Genomic DNA, 20763 nt, shown 5'->3' on the forward strand with positions numbered 1-20763 from the left:
TATTGTGTCTCTTGACAGATCACAACCTGCTGGTTCCTTCACAGTTGGATGAGTTGTATGAAATTTACCTGAGAGAGCTGGAAGAAGGTAACCTGGACCGGATTGTAGCCATCCATACGGTCACAACAAGAACCCTGAAGGTACAGAGTAATTCACTGGCATAGAGATCTATTTATTTAATATGTGAGAAGCATTGGAGATGTATTGCATCAGAGTTATTGATCTTCGGAGGTTTACTTAATTCCCATTTCATGTAGATTTTTAAAAGTTAGAAATGTTCTTCTGTGTATGTTGGCACTGGGTTCTATTGCATATGTAACACTTAAGCTAATGTTCACTTGTGTGGTGTTTTGAATCTTGATTTTTTTTTCTTTAACCTCATTTTAGACTCAGAATTTAAAATCCACAAAATAGAAAAGCTTGGAGAGGGGTAGGGGACTCATGTCCTTAAGTGTTATCTCTCTGTAAGGGCTCTCTGTAACACTTGGGTGGACACTCATTCATCATTCTGAAATGGACTGGGCAATTTTATACACGGAAATGGATGTAATAACTGAATGCACCACTGTACCTGAAATAGTTGCAAAAGATGCCCAGAAATCTAGCCAATTAGCACCTGTTTTGAGAGTGCAAAACAGCACCAAAGCCTTCAATATAGCAGACAGGCTCATATTTCATGCATGCTTCTGATCACCCATCAGATTGGTAAAGGTAAATAAGTTGACAGACAGTGTCTCTGTCCGAAATTATCTGCATCTGGCTATTTGCGGTCCCCTCTGCGAAAGTGGTTTGCTTTGAGGTAACTAGTGTCAGCTGCACTCAGGAAAATCTAGTCTACAGCCAGCCTAACAGGGATCAGCTGCTCGGTGACAGTAAACAAGGTAAGTTTCGAAGATACAATTCCTGAATGTGGAGTTGGGCTGTAGCGAATGTTCCTGCCAACTCCAGATTCACAAGAATTGCGGGATGTTTCTGGTCATATTCCTCTGCCCCCATCTTGTTCTGTCCCATCACCACCTCTGCTGTCCCATCCCCTCCACACAATTTCTGTTTTCCACCCCTCACTCACACCATTTTCAGATTTCAGCATCCACCCCACAGCCCACCCCTTCACCCATTCCATTCAATGACGAGCTCATGGTTCGTCCCTGTGCATTGCATGTTGAATGCAATGAGGGTAGAGACCCAATGTTGGGTGTGTCTCAGGCTTTGCCGTTCGAGTGGAAGGATTATTCCCTGCAGCCTGCCCCAACGTAAGGGCACTTGAATTTCTATGCTAGAAATTTTGGAAAGTACAGTTACAGTTTACATTAACTCAAAATCTTTTAACATCATTGAAGATGATAGACATCCTGCAAAATCTCTGGGATGAAGAGACACGTAGACATCTGTGCACACATTGTGCTTGAAACATTAAATGCAAAAACACCCACGGTGATCCCTTTAAAGATTAAATGTTCACTTCTCATTGAATGGACAAAGTACCTGGACAGAGAGAAAATGCAAAGAACAGAACAAGGAAGACTGATTGCCTTTTCAACAAAGAATCTATCACAACATATTTTCCTTTTAGTAAATGAAAAATTGTGTACTACTTTAACCAATTCATTGCTGCTCGAGCAATGTTGTATTTCAGCTCCTTGTGCTTGCAATGTTTTTCAATATGTCGCTTCATTATTGATGTAAGAACATAAGAACTAGGAGCAGGAGTAGGCCATCTGGTCCCTCGAGCCTCTCTGCCATTCAATAAGATCATGGCTGATCTTTTCATGGACTCAGCTCCACTAACCTGTCCACTCACCATAACCCTCAATTCCTTTACTGTTCAAAAATTTATCTATTCTTGCCTTAAAAATATTCAATGAGATAGCCTCAGCTGCTTCACTGGGCAGGGAATTCCACAGATTCACAACCCTTTGTGTGAAGTAGTTTCTTCTCAACTTAGTCCTAAATCTGCTTCCCTTTTACTTTAAGGCCATGCTCCCTAGTTCTAGTTTCACCCGCCAGTGGAAACAATTTCCCTGCTTCTATCATATCTGTTCACTTCATAATCTTTTATGTTTCTATAAAATCTCCCCTTATTCTTCTGATTTCCAATGAGTATAGCCCCTGTCTACTCAGTCTCCCCTCATAAACCAACTCTCAACTCCAGAATCAACCTAGTGAATCTCCTCTGCACCCCCTCCAGTGCCAGTATATCCTTCCTCAAGTAAGGAGATCAAAACTGTACACGGTACTCCAAGTGTGGCTTCACCAGCACCTTATATAGCTGCAACATAACCTTGCTGTTTTTAAACTCCATCCCTCTAGCAATGAAGGACAAAATTCCATTTGCCTTCTTAATTACCTGCTGCATCTGCAAGCCAACTCCTTGAGATTCCTGCACAAGAATAGTCCATTTTGCTGTTATTTCTACCAACATTGTACTCCATCTGTGAGACCCTCGTCCACTCACTTAGACTATCTATATGCCTTTGCAGACTTTCAGCATCCTCTACACGCTTTGCTCTGTGTCTCATCTTAATGTCATCTGTGAATTTTGACACACTACACTTGGTCCCCAACTTCAAATCATCCATGTAAATCATAAACAATTGCTGATTCACTGATCCCTGAAGCACAGCACTAGTCACTGATCGCCAACCAGAAAAACAACCATTTACCCCCACTCTTTGCTTTCTGTTAGTTAACCAATCCTCTATACATGCTAAAACATTACCCTTAACCCTGTAGATCTTTATCTTATGTAGCAGTCTTTGGTATGGCACCTTGTCAAATGCCTTCTGGAAATCCAGATACGTTACATCACGGGTTCCCCATTGTCCACTGCACATGTAATGTTCTCAAAGAACTCCATCAAACTAGTCAAACATGACCTTCCCTTCATGAACCCATTGCTGCATCTTACCAATGGGACAACTTATATGAGAATGTCTCGCTATTTCTTCCTTGATAATAGATTCGAGCATTTTCCCCACTACAAAAGTTAAGTAAACCTGCCTATAGTTACCTGCCTTTTGTCAACCTCCTTTTTTAAACAGTGGGATCAGATTTCCTGTTTTCCAGTCTGTGGGAACCACCCCAGAGTCCAGCGAATTATGGTAAATTACCACTCGTGCATTTGCAATTTTTCCTGCCATCTCTTTTAGTACCCTGGGATGCATTCCATCAGGACCAGGAGACTTGACTACCTTTAGCCCCATTAACTTGTCCAACACTACCTCTTTCATGATAGTTTCTAGGTTCTCACCTGCCATAGCATGGTTCTCACCATCAATTTTTGGCATGTTATTTGTGACTTCCATTATGAAGACCGACAAAAATATCTGTTCAATGCCTCAGCCATTTTCTCCATTTCCAGTTATTACATCCCCCTTCTCATCCTCTAAAGGACCGATGTTTAGTTTAGCCACTTTTTTTTGTTTTATATATTTGTAGAAATTTTTGCTATCTGTTTTTATATTCTGAGCTAGTTTACTCTATAATCCATCTTACTTTTCTTTATAGCTTTCTATAAGCTGCAGACCTTTTAAAGATTTCCCAATCCGCTAGGTTCCCACTAATCTTTGTCACTTTGTATGCATTTTCTTTCAATTTGATACCCTCCTTTATTTCCTTAGATATCCATGGCTGATTATCTCTTTCTCTATAGTCTTTCCTTATCACTGGTATATACTTTTGCTGAGCTCTGTGAAAGATCGCTTTAAAAGTCCTCCATGGTTCCTCAACTGTCCCACCATAAAGTTTGCTGGATTATGAGGAAATGTCCTGTTTCTTTTACTTATTAATGTCACAAGTAGGCTTACATTAACACTGCAATGAAGTTATTATGAAAATCCCTAGCTACCTCACTCTGACGCCTGCATGAGTACACTGAGCTAAAATTTAACATGGCTTTTGGACTGTGGGGAGAAATCGGAGCACCCACAGGAAACTCATGTTGTGGGTCTGCATTCCTAACTTGGGAGGGAAGATATGCCAGTCTTACAAAACACCCAATCTGATATCAAAGCACAGAGTTGATAACATTCATCACCCTGGGCTATATGGTGAGGATTTTCATTCCCAAGTTAGTGCAGTATTAGGGCATTTCCCAATTCCCTGAAGCCAACCTGGGAGAAAATGTCCCAGATAGTTGGAAGTGCAGAGGTGGGTGAAAGGCCTACCTCAATGCACCAGTAGTACCTCATCAAAGTTTAGAAAAAAGCCATTCAGCCCTCACCTCTCACAGCATCTCACCATCACCCACATCCCCCGCCCACCATCATCCCCTCACAGACTCCCAATGACCCATCAATGCCAACCCATGCAATCCTGCAGCCCATTTCAACCCTTATGCAAACATAGTGCCAACACATGATAACTCATGACTCCTCACCCACCACCCTCTGCCCTTTCACCTAAAATGCCAACTCACCTCATATCCACCATGAACCGATCTCGGGACTACTGAGATTAAATAAAATAAAGTAGCAAGTGTCTATTGTAGATTTTACTTTAAAAATGCTTTCATTCATCAAACCCATTTATATTCATTCAATTACATTACCCCTTGTAGCAACAAATAGTCATTTAATTCCATATTCCCTTATAAAAACAAGCTTTAGAATCTCAGTCCATACCTACTTAGAACTGTCAATGGCAGACACCCTACTTTGATAATGGATAGTTGTAAAATCAGTCTTGCAGCATCAATCCAGAAATGGTAGCATTAATCCAGCAATGGTAGCCCTTAGGTTTACGTCAACGTAATGTGAAATAGCAAGTAACCATTTTCATTGACACGTCATATAGACTTAAAAGGGTAAGAATTCTAAACACGTTGACAGCTCCATTTGACCATTCACCTTGATTATTTCTGATAGTTGCTTCTGACAACAGTTCCAATACACTTATGCACATTATGACAACTTTTAACAATTCCAAAGGGCATCTGACTTCCCCTAAAGGATACCTGACCTTCTTCCCTAAAGGTGTCCCAGGGCAATACCCAAATCCAAATTGGAGACCTTACCTCTCCAAAAGAATACTCCAGCTATTGAAACAAATCCACAAAGTTCAGACTTGCTTCTTTTAGATCTAATCTGCACACATTGAGTCACAGACACCCCTCACACCAAAATCACACGTGAGTGGAGGCAGCTACTGATTTCTATGAGCAGCTGTCTCCATGAAACGTGTATGTTTGAATCCCCACTTGGGCCCACTCCCACACATGTGAAAATGGTAGGTGTTCAGGGAGCAGGACTTCAGGATTCAGGCCTCTTCATCATTGTTGAGCTGTTTAGAAATCCTAGGAAGTGTTATGATTATAAGTCTGTATTTATTCCTTTCCCGTCTGTTATTTTTGATGACAGGGATATGACATGAACACAGCTTCTGTACTTGTATGCTGAAAAAAAATAACTAGCTTCTTTGACACCAGCAACGTCTTGTCAAATTTGTTCTGTTATCACAGTTTGAAAGATGAAGTAAAAAGCAAAATGCGTTGCAAAATTCAGATCTGCCATAGATAATCTCTGGTGTTAGTTTACCTGATCTGTAAGTGGATTTCATATTCCTAACAAGCAAGCATTTACCTTTATTGGCCAATATCTAGCCAATTAAAAAATATTATTCATTCACGAGATAGGTGTTATTTATTGCTCGTCCCCTTTTGCCCTTGAAATGGTGCTGGTGAAACCCCTTCTTGAACTGTTGGAGCCTAAGTGGTGAAAGTGCTGTAAGGGAAGAGTTCATGGAGTTTCACCCACCGATAATGAAGCAACAGCAATACATTTCCAAGTCAGGATGGTGCCTAACTCAGAGGGGAACCTGCAGGTTGGTTGGTGTTCTCGTGTGCTCACTATCTGTTTGCTAGGTGGTAGAGATTGAGGTTTGCAAGATGCTGTTGAAGGAGCCTTTTCTAGTTGTTGCAATGTATCTTGTAGACGGTGCGCAGTCCTGCCAATGTGCGCTGGTGGAGGGGGAAGTAAATGTTTGTGGTGCTGGATGAATTGTTGATCAGGCAGGCTGCTTTTGTCTTAGATGATAACAAGCTTCTCATCCAGCCAGGTGGAAAAAATTCCATCACAGTTGTGCCTTGTATTGGCAGAAAAGCTTTAGGAAGTGACAAAGTGAGTCGCTCGCTGCAAAATACCAAACTCTGACTGACTCTTGCAGTCACAGTATTTGTGTGGCTGGTCCAGTTCAGTCTCTGGCAAGTGGTGACCACAAAGATGTTTTTTTTCAGTTTATTTATGTCACAAGTAGGCTTACATTAACGGTGCAATGAAGTTACCATGAAAATTCTTAGTTGCCATATTCTGGCACCTGTTCAGGTACACATGCAAACTCTGCACAGGAAGTGACCCAAGCCAAGAATTGAACCTGGGCCCCCGGCAGAGTGCTAACCACTGTATCACCGTGCAGCGATTAAATGATGGTAATGCTGTTAAATGCCCGAAGGTTCAGTAACTGTTACTGATGCCATGGCACCTCTCTCGCAATGTGTCACAGGACTCTAATAATAAAAATCACTTGCGATGTGACACCATTTTGAACATGCCACCACAAGCAGTTCTCCAATCATCCTAAAAGTGGACCAATGCATTCTTTAGGGAAACAAAGGGCTGAATTTAATGGAGTGTGTTGGAATGGGCATGGTGGTGGGTGAGAACTGCTGCTGCCAGCAGCAGAAAACTGTCCCCCTTTTAGTGAGAACTGCTGACACAGGAAACCCACCCCCAAACAGCAGGAAGACAATTCAACTCATTAACAAGCCACTAGATCAATTATCCTTAACCCATCGGGATTTAATGGTGATTCAGGGATTTAGCTGGTCTTAGAGCAGATCTGCTGTGTCTCCACAAAAGCTGCCCAGTAAACGTGTTAAATTTGTTTGTGGATGCTCTCGAATAGGATTTCCACCCTGCTGGAGACTTCATTTATTGGGAGGTCCAACAGTGTCCAGATGAGTGCCTTATTGCACTGAAAGTGTAGAACCCCCCCATGAAAAGATTATCTCATTGGTTCTACAACTAGTGGACAGATCCCTCATCAATGCAACTAAATACCACCTAAAGTCATGGGTAAATAAGTAAACTTATGTTAACACCAGGGTGAAACGTCACAACAGATAAATATTTTATCTTGTCTATAACAGTTTTTTTTCCCCACATACAGCAAAATAAACCAATGGTCACAGCTAACTATGTCAGCCATTAGTTTGTGGAGTAAAGATTAGTTTTATTTTCAAAATTCCATTTTCTTATTGCTTTGGTCATCGTGCTGTTTGTTAATAGTGCCGTTGATAATCTGTCACATTGTTGGTTTGACCCTCCAGGATGGTTCAGTTACTAATGTGGCCCAGAGGTTAAAGGTCGGAGAGTTGGTCCAGGATGTGGACTCTGATCAGGAGAGCGTGCGAACAACAGGATCTGAAAAACCTTATCCTTGGCGAAAAAATTGCAAAGATGTGCTACCACCACTTGTACCGGAGCCAGAGAGGTAACATTAAGAATACAAGGACTCAGAGAGCACAGGCTCCCAGATAAGCTGGATGTCTTCAACCTGAAATTTTACCTTTCATTTAAGAGCTTGTTCCCGGATTGGCAAGTCAGAATTTTTTCCCATAGTGGGAGTACAGAGTAAAAATGAGCGCTAACTTGGGAATCTGGTGCAGATGTGAATTCAGTGCAGAGGTGAAGGAGACAATTTTTTTTGTACTGCTCTCCGGTGGCGGGTGAATGAAAGGCATTAATTAGGTGAGCAGGTAGGTGATTGACGAGTTTTAAGATTTTATCCCTCTAAACGAAGACAGAAGTTTAAACTGATACTGGGGAGTTATAAATATTGCAGTCAATTTATAGCTTATACATAAAAACATACACAGCAAATAGAAGCAGGAGTAGGCCATTCGGTCCTCCAAGCCTGCTCTGCCATTCACTATGGTCAGAGCTGATCAAAATCAATATCCTGATCCTGCCCAACATCCCCCCCCCCCCCCCCCCCACTCAAATTCCTTGATTCCTTTCACCCCAAGAGCTTTATCTATTTTTTTCTTGAAATCACTGAATGTTTTGGCCTTCGACTTGTTAGATTATTAGATATAATTACAGATAACAGTTGAGTGATGTTCCAAATTTGAAAACTTATTAGTTTATCAAAACAGAGTAAAATTGGCAGGGCAGGTGATGTGTTGCAGCTGTAGCATGGGGGAACTGGTGGAGACTAGTGTGATCCACAGCGACTATCCCTGCAATAAATATCCTCAGCTTGAGAAACTTATGCTGAGAGTTGATGAGTTGGAGTCCACATTTTGAACAGTGCAGTGCAGGGAAGGGGAAACTTACCTGATTCATGAGGCAGTCACACCCCTTAAGCTAGGTACTTCAGGTTTCATCCATGGCAGAGACAAAAGAATGTAACTACGAGTGCGGCAGGGTTAGGGACCCAGAAAATAGAAAGAGAGGACCCTCAGACCCAGAAATCATCCAATAAGTTCAAGATCGTTGCAGTTTGTATGGATGAGAGCAGGGTTTGCAGAGTGCATGAGCAACCTGACTATGTCACTACACTGCAGGGAACCATTCAAGTGGGGAGAGCAAAAGGGAATGTAGTTGTAGTGGATCACAGTATAGATATGCTCTCAGCTGCAGAGAATGAGTCCCTAAGACTGTTACACTTGCCTGGTCCCAAGGTTGAGGACATCTCCACCAAGCTGGAGAGGAACTTGGAGTGGGAGGGGAAGACCAGTTGTCATGGCTCACCTAGGCATTTACAATACTAAGAAAGAGGTTCTGCTAACAGAATGTGAGCAGCTAGGGGTTAAACTAAAAAGCAGAATCACAAAGATAATATTTGGGTTGATAGCTGAGCTATGAACAAATGGGCATAGGATGGATAAGATCAGTGCGTTGAATATATAGCTCAAAGATTGGTGTGGGAGGAATGGGTTTCAATTCATGGGCAGTAGCAATAGTATTGTGGAAAGAGGGAGCTGTACTGTTAGAGTGGTCTTCACTTCAACCTTGAAACCAGTGTTCTGGTGAGCCGTATAACTAGGGCTGAAGAGAGGGCTTTAAATTAAATAGTGGGACGCGGCATGGTGGGTTTGGGGGCTGGGAGGTTAGGGTGTGTTCACTTGAGGGGAGACTTGCAAAGTTTAACATCAAGGACAAGGAAATATTGCAAGGTAATGATTTGTGTAATGGTGATCAATAATGCAAGGTAACAATTCATATAATGGTAACCAGAGTATAACCAGAAGACGCAGAGCGTAGAAACATAAATAATGCACCAGCAAACATAGTCAAGAGTGGGGGCAATTACTTTGAATAACTGAAGGATGTGAACAAAATTGAAGTCACTTTATCCAAATGCATGGAACATCCGTAATAAGATCAGTAGACAAATGGCACAGACAGAGATAAATTGTTTAGTAGAATCGCCATTACAACGGCCTGATTGGAAGGTGACTAAGGTTCGAAAATAAATTTTCCAGCGTACACAACATTTCCAAAAGACTGGCAGAATGAAAAGGGGGTAGCTCTGATGAGAAATGATGACATAAGAACATCAGGGAAGAAGGATCTCAGCTCAAAAAATCAGGAAGTAGAATCAGTGTGGATGGAGATTAGGAATAGCTGGGGTCAGAAAATGCTGGAGGAAGTTGTTTAAAGACCCCCTAATAGGGGACAGAGCATTAAACAAGAAATTATGGGAGCTTGTAACAGGGCAATTTAATAGTTATGGAGGACTTCACATCAATTGGATCAATCAAAATGGCAAAGGTAGTCTGGAAAATGAGTTGCAAGCATCTTCCTTTGTGTCAGGTATGATTCGAACCAGCGGCTGGTTTCCACCCCACCCCCCGCAATCCCATTGACTCCAGTTTTACTTGGGCTCCTTGATATGTGTGTGAGTGTGTGAGCGTGTGTGTATGTGACGAGTGTGTGTGTGGAGTGTGTGCGTACAGGTATGTGATGAGTGGGTGGGCACCTAAGATTGGGAGTGAGCCGACACAAACCCACTCGTCCTTTCACATTCGTATGGTCATCTATATTATTAATTTAAAAAGATATATTTATTGTTTTAATATTTGTTTCTTTTCATGCATCAACTTATTTTTGAAATTCCTGCTTAATGTTATGCTAGACCTTATCTTTCCAAACTTTGTTCATTAGCCCTTTAGATAAGAAAATAATTAAGATGTGGCTCCCCCAGGTGAAAAGGTTGGATAAGCCTGAAATAGAATATTAACAACAGATCTTAGTGGTTGATAATGTCTGCAGGTGAATGTGCTATTAATTTGTATGGGTTGTCCAGATTTTTAATTATATTTTGCTTTTGGTTTTTGAAATATTATGACAGGCTAAATACAGCTGGATTTATTCTCTATCTTTAGAGGGTCATCTGCAGTACCACACATTCCCTTGTACAAGTTCAGTTTTACTAACCTTTTTGTGAAAAAGTTGACCCTTCAAATTTTCCCAATTAATATTTTCAAATCATGCATGTTTGATTTGGAGTCACACAGCACGAAACAAAGAATGAAACAAAATCTTGAGGAAAACCCCCCCCCAAAAAAAAACTCCATCAGCTAAAAAGTGTAAAGTCATTCATTTACTTTCAGTGTCACCAGTCATACAATTATAATTAAATCTAATTATTAAAAGGACATTTAAAAAGAGTGAAAGAAGCACTGCCATCTAACCAGCAAGTTTGAAGACTCTCCAAACATGAAAGTCATGAAAAACACTTCAACAATTTGTATCATTTTAGCATCCTAAAGAACCTTAAACATCTCCAGGATTATGCTTTGGTTCTGAAATTACTGGGCTTTGATCACTGAAAAACTACAGTTGACTTGAACATTAGCTAACTGAAAAATTTGACATTTTTAAGCCAAAAATCATGCGTCAACTCTTGCATAAGATGAAGTTTTACACAAATTGACTGATAAATACAACAATGACAAATTTGCCTTAGTACTGCCCTTTACTGATTTTAATGTTGTTCTTTTGACACACTAGTGATAATAACCGAATGTTTAAAACCAGCCCACATGGACAACAGAGAAAGAGTTCAACCGTGATGACACCTCCTCCGATCCACGTGAATGGAATGCTAAACAAAGAGGTGAGTTGATGAATGTTTGAGCGTCGGAGGAATACTGCCCACTCAGAACACATCAGTTTCAAAACACCATTCCAAGAAACCTGTACAAGTACTCAAGCACTTGAAGTTTACATTCCAAGAAGTTATATGGGCATGGCGGGAATTAATCTATACATTTTCCAAACGTACAAGACTATACGTTTTACTCATCGGGGCTATATTTTTTCATGCTCACTAATTTAGTGTTGAAGTAGACATGAGTATGAAGTGGTTGTCATGACAAGAATATTGTTCCCATGGTTTCTCCAGTTCATACTCTCTCCTACTTTCTCGCTAAAATTAGCAGACAGTAAAACACACCCGTATATTACAAAGGAACGTAGCATCATGCATAGACCACTGTTCCACTATTTCGTTAGCCTTACTCCCTCTCTTTTTTTAAAATCTTAATTTAGTTTCTTTTTCGCTTTATGAACACCGAGCTCAGCAAGCTTCTCGAAATTACTATTTTTATTTTGGATCCTACTATGTAAGAAACTATGTGACGCAAGCAAGGGGCTTCTTAAAGGTTGAATATTTTACTGTACTGTATTACATCTTCCTTCAGACAAATCAACAGGAGAGTCTGGTGAGCTTCAGTGGGATGAGCAGTGCCAGTAGCCATTTAAATTCGTCACCTGACAGCAGTGAGAATTTTGCAGACAATCGACACACCCAAACAGAGTTCCTCAAAGGTATGGAGGCTTGTTGTGCTTTTTGGATCACTCTTTCATGGTTGGTGTTGAATCAAGTTATTAGTTCTCTCTCTGGGGCAGTGCTGCAAGTTGGTCAAATGTAGAGAAGGAGAGGATTGGCATTTAATAACCCTCTCCCTCACCTCGGGGTTCCTGAAGCCCTGAATCAGATGAAAGATGAAGAGGATTATACAGATTCTCTTTCATTCCTACCACAAGATATTAGCAGGGACCAGTAAAGAGTGGGAGGGAGGTCTAATATGAGATACCCCCTCTGACAATGCTATTGGACATTTCTGTCCATCCCTCCGCCAGCAAGAATCTCAGTCAGCTGCCTCAATTCTGCCCCTTTCCTATCTCACCTCAATTCTGCCTCTAGACTATCCCACCTCAATTAAGCAATGACAGGTGGGAAAACTGGATTTTTCTGCCTTCCTGCCAGGATGTCAGTGACCTTAGTTCAATCAGAAGAGGGTTGGCAATAGTACTTGCTAGGACAGTAATTAGCAAGATGGTTGAATGCAGAGAAGGTGTGGTATCTGGCAACTTTCGCTCTCTTATTGGCTGTTCATGGTGAGTCCCTCAAATGTTCTCACTTGATACAATTATTTAATATTCAGAAGATTTCTGCCCCCTTTCATTTTGGCTCCATTTCCCTTCTGGTGATGCAGTGCCACACAGTTAATTTTACAAGATGGCAGAAGCTGGCTCCCTCCGTTGAACAAGATACTGCCCGGAACCCACTGCCATGTAAGGATTCTTGCCCTTAACCATCCCTAGCTGGAATCGCCCGAAGGAAACTCAATGCATTATCTCTCCAAATATTGCCATCCCTTGTATTACAAATACTGCTTACTTTAAGGATGAATTGAAAGTACTGCCTTGACAGCTGTAATTAAATGGGTTCCATTTTTAATAGAACGCAAGAAGATGTTGACAGGCACTAAGAACATCGCAGTCAAAGCAGCGAGGCGACGCTCAAAAGTTATGGAAAGTGACAACAGGCTGCACATTCTGGAACCCATGAAGGAGAAAACGAGTATTTCCCTGCATTCGATGAAGGAAAATGAAGAATCATTTTATGGAGGCGTTCCTGGGCCATCATTGACACTGTACAGACACCAGCAAGGTCAAGTTATAAAGCATGCAGTTAGTGAGGACAATCTATCCACCAGTACCGGTGAGATGATCAACCAAGTACAGCACAATGAGGAAGAGCCTCCCAATGGGTGGTCTCAATCTTATAAAAAGGAAAACAAAAAGACCAATAGGAAAGAGGAGACATTGGAAACCAAACGGAAAAAAAGAAGATCAAGGTCTTTTGAAGTCAATGGTCAAGGGGTTGGTATTTCATTTATGCAGGACTAAATTAAAATTTATTCTTTACTCTCGTTTTCAGTCTGCAAGTTTGTTGGTTCAAAAATTCTAACTCAAGTGAAATGGCTTCAATAATAATTTAAATATATTGGGATAGAAATATGCCCTTCTGATAAATAATTTATTATTTTCAATCATATTAAATATTACCAACCAGTCAGACAACTCACTGTGGAACAATTTGCATCAGTCTCTGTTAGGCATGGTCCCATGTTAACTATTTAGAAAAGTTTGCACTTTTTTTTGTAAAACTGGAGTTTTATTTTAATTAAGTTGTAAATGAAACAAACTCTGTGCAGTCCACATTTCAAAATCATCCTAAATGATGACACTTATTGGTGCATTTCCACAGCAACAATGCCAATTATCATCTGCAACTGATGTTTAAATATTGAAAGAATGGATTTTGCACAGATTGGGGCTTTTAGAATACCTTCCCATCGAGGCGATTTCCAGCATACTCTCTGTGGAAAAATACCAGACACCTTTCAAGCTCTCAAGAGAACCCAGAGATTTCAGTGAATTCAGTCACATTTCCTGTTCATTGCTGCTGATAAAAACAATAATTTCATTTTTAAAATAACCTTGAGATTAGAGTATGAGATTTATGGTAATTCTGAGCACAATAAATTTATGCCACCATTGTTATTCTAACAGATTAAATCTCACAGCTTGAATCATATTGTCCTATTGTCTTTTTATATATTTCTTATCCTGTTTTCATGCAATTTTTCATTGTTTTCCATTTTAAAAAATTCTATTTTCTTATTGTGTTCCCAGTTACCCCTTCCTAAGAATGTTTCATCCCGATTCCAACCATTGGAGAGTATTTCGGACAATAGATTTAACGTGAATGGCCAATCTCAGTTACGGACACATGGAAAACCAATGCATGCACCTGGGAAAGTAAAATTCCCAATCAGCCATTATGCTGGTGAGTGGGACAATCACTGTTTGGACAGAAACAAAATCAGCCAACACATGAGCAAAATACTGCAGATGCTGGAATCAGAATCAAGAACAGGGAATGCTGGAAAAACTCTGGCAGCATCCGTAAGGAGAGAAAGCAGAGTTAACATTTTGAATCCTTTTGGTTCTTCATCAGAACTGAAGGGAGGGAGACAGTGTTAGATATTGAAGTGTAGCAGAGAAAGATTGCAACAAAAAGTAGCAGCTTTAAGAGCAAAAGGCAGATGTTCTAGTATGGGAGGTGGGGGGAGGGGGTTGTGTTGAGGCAATACATCAATGGGATATTTAAAAAAGGGGGTTAAGATGGAGGAGAAAGGTCAAATTCTAAAGCTGCTGAGATCAGTGTTGAGTCCTGAGGACTGCAACATGCCCAGCTGGAAGTTGAGATGCTGCTCCTCCAGTTGGGTTTCACCAGAGCATTGCAGCAGGTCAAGGATGGCCATGTAGTCATGAGAACAAGATTTTGAGTTAAAATGGCAAGCAACAGGCAGGTTGGCTTCACGCTTGCAGACATGAGCGACGGTGTTCCGCAAGGCAGTTACCTGGTCTGCGTTTGGTCTCCCCAATGTAGAGGAGACCGCAGCCTTGACATGGGCAGTTCATACATACTGGCATAAAACAATATTGCTTCATTGCATACAATATATTCAAACATATTGTCAAAGTTGCTTCATTCAAATTAGAAAAGGGATCTCAAAAGACACTGAACTGACTTGGAGGGTGGGTGTATTGCCAGTGACTCTACAATTCGGGTTTTGACGTGACTTCATTTTATATCGACCCCCTCATTTTTTTGAAGTGTACCTGCATGAATTTTTCTTAGATTGCGTAGAATAACAATGAAAGAGGTTTTATGTTTGCTATATTTATTATCAGATTTGATAAAGTAAGTGAGTGGAGACTCACGTGGAGCATAAAACCCAATCTAGACCAATGGAATCCTTGTAAGTTGTAAATTTTATTTAAATTGGCACAGATATGTAGTTGCAACTACATAGAATCATAGAGTCCCTACAGTGCAGCACGAGGCCATTTAGCCCATTGAGTCTACACTGACCAAAATTTCACCCAGGTGCTATTTCCATACCTCCTGAAATTAAGGAGCAACATGGCATGGCCAATCCACCTAACCCACACGTCATTGGAGTGTGGGAGGAAATGCACGCAGGCAAGGGGAGAATATGCAAACTCCACTCAGACAGTGATCTAAGCCAGGAATCGAACCTGGGTCCCTGGTGCTGTGAGGCAGCAGTGCTAACCACTGTGCCAAAGGCGTTCAATATCATCAGACTTCCCAATATTAAAAACCTCTAAAGCAAAATCAAAAATTATTTGATGAAACTATGTAAAAGATTTTCTATGCTTGTGTACTTCCTGTTTTGCAATTCATTGTTATATCTCCAGATGTTTAGAAACAAGAAGCAGGAGTAGGCCATTCAGCCCTTTGAGCTGCTCCACCATTCATTCAATGTCCTGATTTCCGCCCCCCCCCCCCCCTCCACTTCTCCCCATATTCCTTGTTCCCTTTAGCCCCAAGAGCTATATCTAATTATTTTTTTAAATCGGACAACGTTTTGGGCCAAACTACTTACTGTGGTAGTGAATTCCTTACATTCACCATCTTCTGGGTGAAGAAGTTTCGATTCACTCAGTTCTAAAAGGTTTATCCTCAATTGTGACCCCTGTTTCTGGACTCCCCCACCATCAGGGAACATTCTTTCTGAATCAACCCTGTCTAATCCTGTTAGAGTTGTATAAATTTTTCTGAGATCCTCGCTCACTCTTCTAAACTCTTGTGTCTTTAAACAGAATCCTGTAACCCACATCTTGTTCCTCATGTGTTGCTCACACTCACGAAGTTTCAACCCTATTGCAATTTTCCTATTTTCCTTTATTGACAGCGAGGTTCTGATTTTTCTTTTGTATCACTTATCTGACAGAAATTAATGAACAACTTGAAATCGATCACAAATTTGTAAAGCATTATTGATCTTAAGTTCACAATTCATAAATATCCTGGCCAAAATCAATTCAGAACACCTATTTGTTATTCACTCTGAATCTTTGTGCTGTGCTGAATCCCTACAAGACTAGCTGTCTTGAAAGCACATTTTATGTTTAAAATATTAGTTGTAATGTTACAGACATACCTGCAATTTAATGACTTTATGTAAACATTTATCTAGATTTCCCAACATTTTCTGCAAAAATCTGAGATTTTGTGATGATTGATTAAATTTCAATGTCTCTTTTACCTCAATATTAATCACAGAATGAGTTCATACAATCATAGCTTTAGTAAATACTTCTGCTATCTGAGGTATGTTGTTACTCTCCTCAACCAGTTTTCTAATTGAAAATTACAAATCTGAAGTTAGTTAAATTCAGTGATTCTTTGCAGCTCAATACTGCATCTCTTCATATCCAGTCTTATGCTCGCCTCACTCCAGCTTGCCTAGATTCTACATTCTTACCCTCAAAGAACATCTCAAAAAAAACTCACAAGAAGTCCAAAGCTGCCTGCCTCTTCTGCTTAGTTTTGTTCACAATTTTCCTAGAGTAGTTCTTGGCAACTAAGGACAATGGGATCTACATGAGTAGTTGTGTAAAATTAAGGCATCAAGATATTCCACCTTGTTTACATTAAGACTTGGCTTCCATTTTGCAAAGATGTTTCCCAATGTCCATGAATGTCTGTGCAAACTTTTCACTTCCCCTCAAGTGCTCTCTTCCACACGATTCAATTATGATCTTCTCAACTATTCAACACCTATCCCTACAGACTTTGTCCTAAATAGTAACTACTCCGTTAACAATCACTTAGATCCCTACAACTGAATTCTTCCTAACACCTAACAGTTTGACACAATTAAATCAAACCTTTAGGTACACGTTACTTTTCCTTATCCATTCACTACTCCCTATATATTATTTAATCACTACTTATGAAGCACATGAGCCCCTCACAATTTAGTAAACAACTCCTGCTCAGCTAAATGAGGCTTGGCACTCAGCCATGCATTCATAATATAATTACACAGCTGAGTATACAAATCCCACAGCATTCAATACCATGGATTCTTTGCAGTTTCCTTATCAAATGTCCAACCATCTGCTAATTTTCTTCAATGACTCAATGAAGTTTCAATCTGAAGTCTAACAAATGTCTGAAAAGATCTGTGGACCTTAAGTCATTATACAACTTAAACAACAGTGTCCAACCTACCCATTTCAATCAAATTTTCAATGATGTTATGCAAAAGAGGATTTTATTCACTGGCTAAACTACTGCAATGCATGTGAACATTTCACAATGATGGTCAATTTAATGATCACATACCCTTTAATGATAAAGCCCGATAATGAATCAGTGCATTGAAAACATACTTAAATTATAATTCATAATTACATGATGCCTTTTAAAGTTGGCAATAGCTTTTAAACTTACCTGTCAAAAGGTCCTCAATTCCACAGCAAGCCTCCCTCAATGTTCATGTGTTTGACTTATCTGATGTGGTTTTCACAGCTTTTGGGAACCCACACACCTCCACAAAAATATCAATGTAAGGAAAACTTAGCAGGCCCTTAAGTGGAAACCTTGCATGAGTGTTGAGTTTCTCACCCTGGGGAAAATGGTGACCATTGGCAGGGATCAGCAGCTGTGTTTAAAATTGCAACCCCCACAACTTTCAATTTGGATTCAATCAGCTTTGGGAGAGGAAAATTCAGCAAACATTTTCATACAAAATATTATCTTCTGCAATATGTTGTTTTATGGAAATGATGAAAAAAGTTGACTTGGGCCAAAAATATATTTTGGTAGTTCTTCCAGCACCATAAATATGTTTTCTCAATGTTATTTCACATTTGTGTACAGCTAAAATAAGTTGTCTGTCTGTTTTGCTTTGTGTAGGTGAGACTGACCTACAGATGTTGGAGGTAGTCAGTACACCACCCAGCACCATCTATCAGAAAAATGCCAATGGGAGAGGACTGGCTGTACAGAAGAAAGTCAGAGGTGAGACTGTAAATCTTTGTGGGATTACTAAACTGAGTGACCAAAAGAAATACAATGTATTTCCTCTTGCATGGAAATATTTGCACAGCATTATTTTTAAAAATCAGTCCTATTTTTTAGTTTAGTCGAGCAGAAATGAGCCCACACACCTCGTGCTAAATGTATAATACTGTAAATATTACATACTGAAAGCAAATGTTTGGAAATCACATAGGTTCTAGCTTGGATGTTTTATTTGGTTATCAACTATCGAGATGTTTTGTAAGCAATACTGTGATAATGGAAAAGGAACTGGCTAGAGAATGAAAAAAACAACAGATCTTGGTCAGGACAGCAATGAGTTCTAGTTAGGAGACGAACATAGAACATTACAGCGCAGAACAGGCCCTTCGGCCCACGATGTTGCGCCGACCAGTTACAAAAACAATGACCCACTAGCCTATACCAATCCCTTTTCGTCCATAAACCTATCCACAGATCTCTTAAACGCCCCCAAACTAGGCGCATTTACAACTGCAGCAGGCAGGGCATTCTAATCCCTCACCACCCGCTGGGTAAAGAACCTACCCCTGACATCCGTCCTGTAGCTACCCCCCCTTAATTTAAAGCCATGCCCCCTCGTGCTAGCTTTCTCCATCCGAGGTAAAAGGCTATCACTATCCACCCTATCTAAACCTCTAATCATCTTATATGTTTCAATAAGATCCCCTCTTAGCCGCCTTCTTTCCAACGAAAACAACCCTAAATCCCTCAGTCTCTCCTCATAGGACCTCCCCACCATACCAGGCAACATCCTAGTAAACCTCCTCTGCAACCTCTCCAAAGCCTCCACATCCTTCTTGTAATGTGGGGACCAGAACTGCACACAGTACTCCAAGTGCGGCCGCACCAGAGTAGTGTACAGTTGCAACATGACGCTGCGACTCCTAAATTCAATCCCCCTACCAATAAACGCCAAGACACCGTACGCCTTCTTAACAACCTTATCTACTTGATTCCCAACTTTCAGGGATCTATGTACACATACACCTAGATCCCTCTGTTCATCCACACTATTCAAAGTCCTCCCGTTAGCCCTATACTCGACACATCTGTTGCTCCTACCAAAGTGAATTACCTCACACTTCTCCGCATTAAATTCCATCCGCCACCTCTCGGCCCAGCTCTGCAACCTATCTAAGTCTCCCTGCAGACTATGACACCCTTCCTCACAATCTACCACACCTCCGACTTTGGTGTCATCAGCAAATTTACTAATCCACCCAACTATACCCTCATCCAGATCATTAATAAAGATTACAAACAACAGTGGCCCCAAAACAGATCCCTGAGGCACACCACTCGTAACCGAACTCCATGATGAATATTTACCATCAACCACCACCCTCTGTCTCCTATCTGATAGCCAATTCCTGATCCAACTTCTTAGATTACCCACAATCCCATACATCTGCATTTTCTGCAGAAGCCTACCATGGTGAACCTTATCGAACGCCTTACTAAAATCCATATATACCACGTCAACTGCCTTGCCCCCATCCACCTCTTTGGTCACCTTCTCAAAAAACTCAAGGTTAGTAAGGCACGACCTACCCGCTACAAAACCATGCTGACTATTTCTAATCAATTCATTACACTCCAAATAACTATAAATCCTATCCCTAATAATTTTTTCTAAAACCTTGCCCACAACAGAAGTAAGACTCACCGGTCTATAATTCCCGACAAAGTCTCTGTTCCCCTTCTTAAACAATGGGACAACATTCGCTATCCTCCAATCCTCCGGGACTACACCAGAGACCAATGACGACCTGAAGATCAGAGCCAGAGGCTCTGTAATCACCTCTCTAGCCTCCCAGAGAAAGGGAGTAACAGCAGGCTAATAACACTGACAGCTAGTTAAGGAAATAACAGCAAGTAGTTCGGATAATAACACTAGCTCCTAATTCAGGAAACAACAGGTAGCTGTTCAGAGAGTGATAAGAGGTCCAAGTTTGGGAGTGAGAGCAGGTGGATTTTCATGGAATAACATTTGGCCCAGGCCAGAGGAGTAAGAACAGGTCCTAGAGTGACTGGGTGCCTTAAGATTGAAATGCCTCCTAGAGTTAGTTGTCAAGTTTTACAGCACAGAAAGAGCCTGTCGGCTTAGCTCCAATTTATATTGCTGACTTCACTCTGAAACTTGGTGCAAACTGCAAACAATACTAAATTGAAGTTTGAAACCTGAGGAGCAGCTACAAAAATAATTAGATAAAATAGGTGCTTGGGCAAAACAATTATGTTGGAATGATTCTGGGTGAGGCTGAAAGATTTAAGAAGCTAAAACGTGATAGTGAATATTTAAATTTAATTTATGAAGAAACATTAAGGAAGTCCTAATTGTCTTGTTTGGAAAAGAGGTAATTACAAAGTGATTTAATTGAAGGTTTTAGATTAGAAAAGTAACCAACCAAATAGATCTCAGGAAATTGTTCATCACATTGAAGCACTCAAAACATGAGGGAATATAAATGAGCAATTAAGAAGATGGGATCAAGAAAGGAAATTAAATGAAACTTTCTCACC

At 40.5% G+C, this 20763-nt stretch overlaps 1 protein-coding gene across 1 annotated transcript in view; it reads left to right on the forward strand.

Annotated features, from left to right (window-relative positions):
• Positions 1-20763, forward strand: part of kif19 (kinesin family member 19) — a 191524-nt gene that overhangs the window by 160116 nt on the left and 10645 nt on the right. The window contains exons 14-20 of the mRNA XM_080208830.1: positions 19-140; positions 7325-7488; positions 11016-11121; positions 11708-11834; positions 12754-13175; positions 13992-14145; positions 18094-18198. Coding sequence (XP_080064956.1) covers positions 19-140; positions 7325-7488; positions 11016-11121; positions 11708-11834; positions 12754-13175; positions 13992-14145; positions 18094-18198 — 1200 coding nt within the window. The remainder of the gene's footprint in view (positions 1-18; positions 141-7324; positions 7489-11015; positions 11122-11707; positions 11835-12753; positions 13176-13991; positions 14146-18093; positions 18199-20763) is intronic.

This window comes from Carcharhinus amblyrhynchos, chromosome 21 (assembly GCF_965287045.1).
Source record: "Carcharhinus amblyrhynchos chromosome 21, sCarAmb.v2.hapA, whole genome shotgun sequence".
NCBI lineage: Eukaryota > Metazoa > Chordata > Chondrichthyes > Carcharhiniformes > Carcharhinidae > Carcharhinus > Carcharhinus amblyrhynchos.